We start from the raw sequence: 2,728 nt of genomic DNA, 5'->3' as shown, positions 1-2,728 counted from the left end.
ACCGTGCTTCACCAGCGTAAGCTATGGCCGGACGAACAGGTTCAATGCGAACTGCTATCACGGTACAGCTGCTCTTTGGCGTCAGCTCCCGTGAAAGAGTCCGTTGCGAGTGTTCGATCTCATCGTGACACCTCTCCTCGCTTCAGGGCTGCCGAGGCTGGCCACGCGCATATCATCCGCCAGTTGATCCCCGTCATGGTGAAGGCGGACGAGAAAGCCACGGACGCCAACAGGGCAATCCACATTGCCGCCGTCAATGGACATACGTACCTTCTCCTCTGCCTTATCCCGCTATCCACAACGAGCTCACCACAGCGTCGGCTGCTATAGTGGCGTCGTGCAGGCTCTCATCGAATTCGACAAGAAGATGAGCAACGCCGCCAACAACTTTGGCACGACGCCGCTCCACTTGGCCGTCTATGCCGGGAAGACCGCCACCGCCGCCTTCCTCCTCAAGCACGGAGCATCGCCCAACGCTTGCGACAGGGCGAAGGTCACCCCCATCCACAATGCCGTCGCCCGAGGTCCATATCTCCCCTCTTTCCTTCGCTCTTCCTCCTTCGCCTCATCATCGTCTCCATCACCACGCGCGCGCGTGCAGGCAGCCACGATCTCTTCTGGTTGCTGATCGCGTACGGCGCCCGATGCGACATTCTGGACAAGGAAGGCGAGACCCTCACCGACTGGGCGCGCTGCTTCAAGCGCAGGGAGATGGAGGAGCCCATCGCGTGCGCCCTGGCCCAGGCCAGGAAGCAGGCGGCAGCTGCATTTTCCGTGTGATTTCTTGGAGACAAAGAGAAATGAATTATGTTTTGATTTATCAAACATTGTTGTTTTCATTGAGAGGAGAAGGAAGGAAGATGTCGAGCGGACGAGCTGTTCCCGATTTTAACGATACTGACTTCGACACGGAGGACCCCGTGGCCTACCAGAAGGCGATCAGGCAGCGCGTGGTGGAGCACATCGTCGCGACCGAGGAAATGGCCGAACTGCAGACCCAGCTCTCGCAGTGCTACTACAGGGAGGGTGTGAACTATCGTAAGAAGTGCCGCCCCCTGGCTGAGGTAAATCGCTCGGCCCTGGCAGTGAATTCTTCTTTTCGCGCCCCCCTCTAAAAACCCAATTATTTCATCTATTAGGAGTACATGAAGAGGCTTGAGAAGTGGAAGGCCTACATCCCTCCTGAGGTACGCCACACTTCTCCCCGGTGTTCACTGCTACGGCAAACTCACATCTCTCTGCACCCCAGGGCGAGGAGACCGACAGCGTCGTTCGGATGCGCTCCTAAGCCAGCACGCACCGAGCAGGCCCGCCAGGTGCTTTGGAATGGTGTTGCAGATGTAAAGAGATTAAATTGCTTCCACCACGCCAGGAAGATGGAGGGCAGCAATTGGGCGGGAACGGAAAGAAAACATGCAAAAGAAAAGAAACAGAGATCGGAAAGATGGCCACAACTGACGCCTCCGGCTCATCTTTGCTTCCCGTTGTGGCGAGCGGCCTGCCAGAGGAGGTGGAGGTTCGTCTTATCGATCCCTCGGCTGCATCACAAGATGAGGACAAGGGACGAGGTGCCTTCTCTCTTCGATGCTTCTCCGCCGGAGCAGCCGTGATGAAGGAGCTGCCCTTTGTCGCTGTGCAAGACGTGTCGAACCGGCACCGCGCCTGGACGTGCAGCCACTGCTTCACCTTCCTCCAGTCGCTCGAGGCCCAATTTAATTGGCATCAAAAGCAAACGGAGGCGATTCTCGGGTACTCGGCAGCCATTCCGACCGCCTCTCGGGTGGTGATTTGCGATTGATGGCCAACGATTGATCAATCATTTTTGCAGAGTGGACGAGGACGACGACGAAGTCACGCCGCTGCCAGAAGGCGTGCTCTTGCGGACTGACGTTGTGGAGTGTTGGCACGCCTGCGGAGAGATGTACTGCAGCGAGCGCTGCAGGGATGCGGCCTACGCCGAGCACCACGAAGCCCTGTGCGTGGGTCGCGTGGATTCCGAGCTGCACCCGCTCGTCGTGTTCAAGAAGCACGCTGTCGAGCACAACGAGCTCTTCCTCCTGGCCGCCCACGTCGTCGTCCGGGTCTTCAACACCATCCGTACACACCACGCTCGCACGACGTCTCGATCTTTGCTTCCGCTTCACATCAAGTGACCCAACGCGTGGCGCTCATGTTTCCATGCAGGCGCCTCCGAGACCGCCGGCGGGTTGGATCTGGGGTACGCGCAGCGCTTCATGGACTCGTTTTGCCACCGCCCCTGGCTCGAGGTCATCACCGCCGCCCGACAGTCGCGCAAGGCAGCCGCGCACGACCACGGCGATGATGGCGACGACGAAGACGAAGACGACGATGAGTTCTCGCAGGAGATGCTGCAGCAACTGCTCGACGAGTCCTACACCTCGCTAGCGATGGCCCTCTTCCTCCCTCCCTCGCCGTTCTTCACCGAAGGTACCGCCACTGCCACGGTGGCGTCCTGCGATGGCGATGGCGACGCGGCCACCACTCACACTACGCTGACGACACCAGGCCAGGGCAAGGGGCCGCTGGCGGAGCTGTTCACGCCTGACTTTTATTCGCATCTGCTGGGGCTCCTCGAAATGAACCAGAACGCCATCCGCATTGTGTCGCCGCTGCAGACCTACGCCACGCTCCTCCACGACCACCTCTTCCCTTCGTACGTCCTGCGGGCCTTCCCCTGGAATACACGGCACACGCACGGCACACGACA

At 59.4% G+C, this 2,728-nt stretch overlaps 3 protein-coding genes across 3 annotated transcripts in view; all 3 read left to right on the top strand.

Moving 5' to 3' along the window:
• Positions 1-195: 195 nt before the first annotated feature.
• ACA1_226900 (ankyrin repeat-containing protein) lies at positions 196-780 on the top strand (the record flags this gene model as incomplete). The annotated part of the gene is made up of 3 exons (XM_004346448.1): positions 196-266; positions 316-524; positions 602-780. The coding sequence occupies 3 exons, from the start codon at positions 196-198 to the stop codon at positions 778-780; spliced, it is 459 nt and encodes a 152-aa protein (XP_004346498.1).
• Positions 781-860: 80 nt separating this feature from the next.
• On the top strand, positions 861-1,288 carry ACA1_226890 (Ankyrin repeatcontaining protein; the record flags this gene model as incomplete). The annotated part of the gene is made up of 3 exons (XM_004346447.1): positions 861-1,064; positions 1,140-1,187; positions 1,250-1,288. The coding sequence occupies 3 exons, from the start codon at positions 861-863 to the stop codon at positions 1,286-1,288; spliced, it is 291 nt and encodes a 96-aa protein (XP_004346497.1).
• Positions 1,289-1,444: 156 nt separating this feature from the next.
• Positions 1,445-2,728, top strand: part of ACA1_226880 (Histone-lysine N-methyltransferase) — a gene marked incomplete at both ends in the record, with an annotated part of 2,089 nt that continues 805 nt past the window's right edge. The window contains 6 exon segments of the mRNA XM_004346446.1: positions 1,445-1,568; positions 1,605-1,749; positions 1,829-2,097; positions 2,185-2,353; positions 2,364-2,389; positions 2,449-2,678. Of these exon segments, the coding sequence (XP_004346496.1) occupies positions 1,445-1,568; positions 1,605-1,749; positions 1,829-2,097; positions 2,185-2,353; positions 2,364-2,389; positions 2,449-2,678 (963 nt within the window).

This window comes from Acanthamoeba castellanii (assembly GCF_000313135.1).
Source record: "Acanthamoeba castellanii str. Neff unplaced genomic scaffold scf7180000084761, whole genome shotgun sequence".
In the NCBI taxonomy this organism is placed as follows: domain Eukaryota; phylum Discosea; order Longamoebia; family Acanthamoebidae; genus Acanthamoeba; species Acanthamoeba castellanii.
Note: the sequence above shows the minus strand (reverse complement) of the source record. Positions and strands in the feature narration are given on the sequence as shown.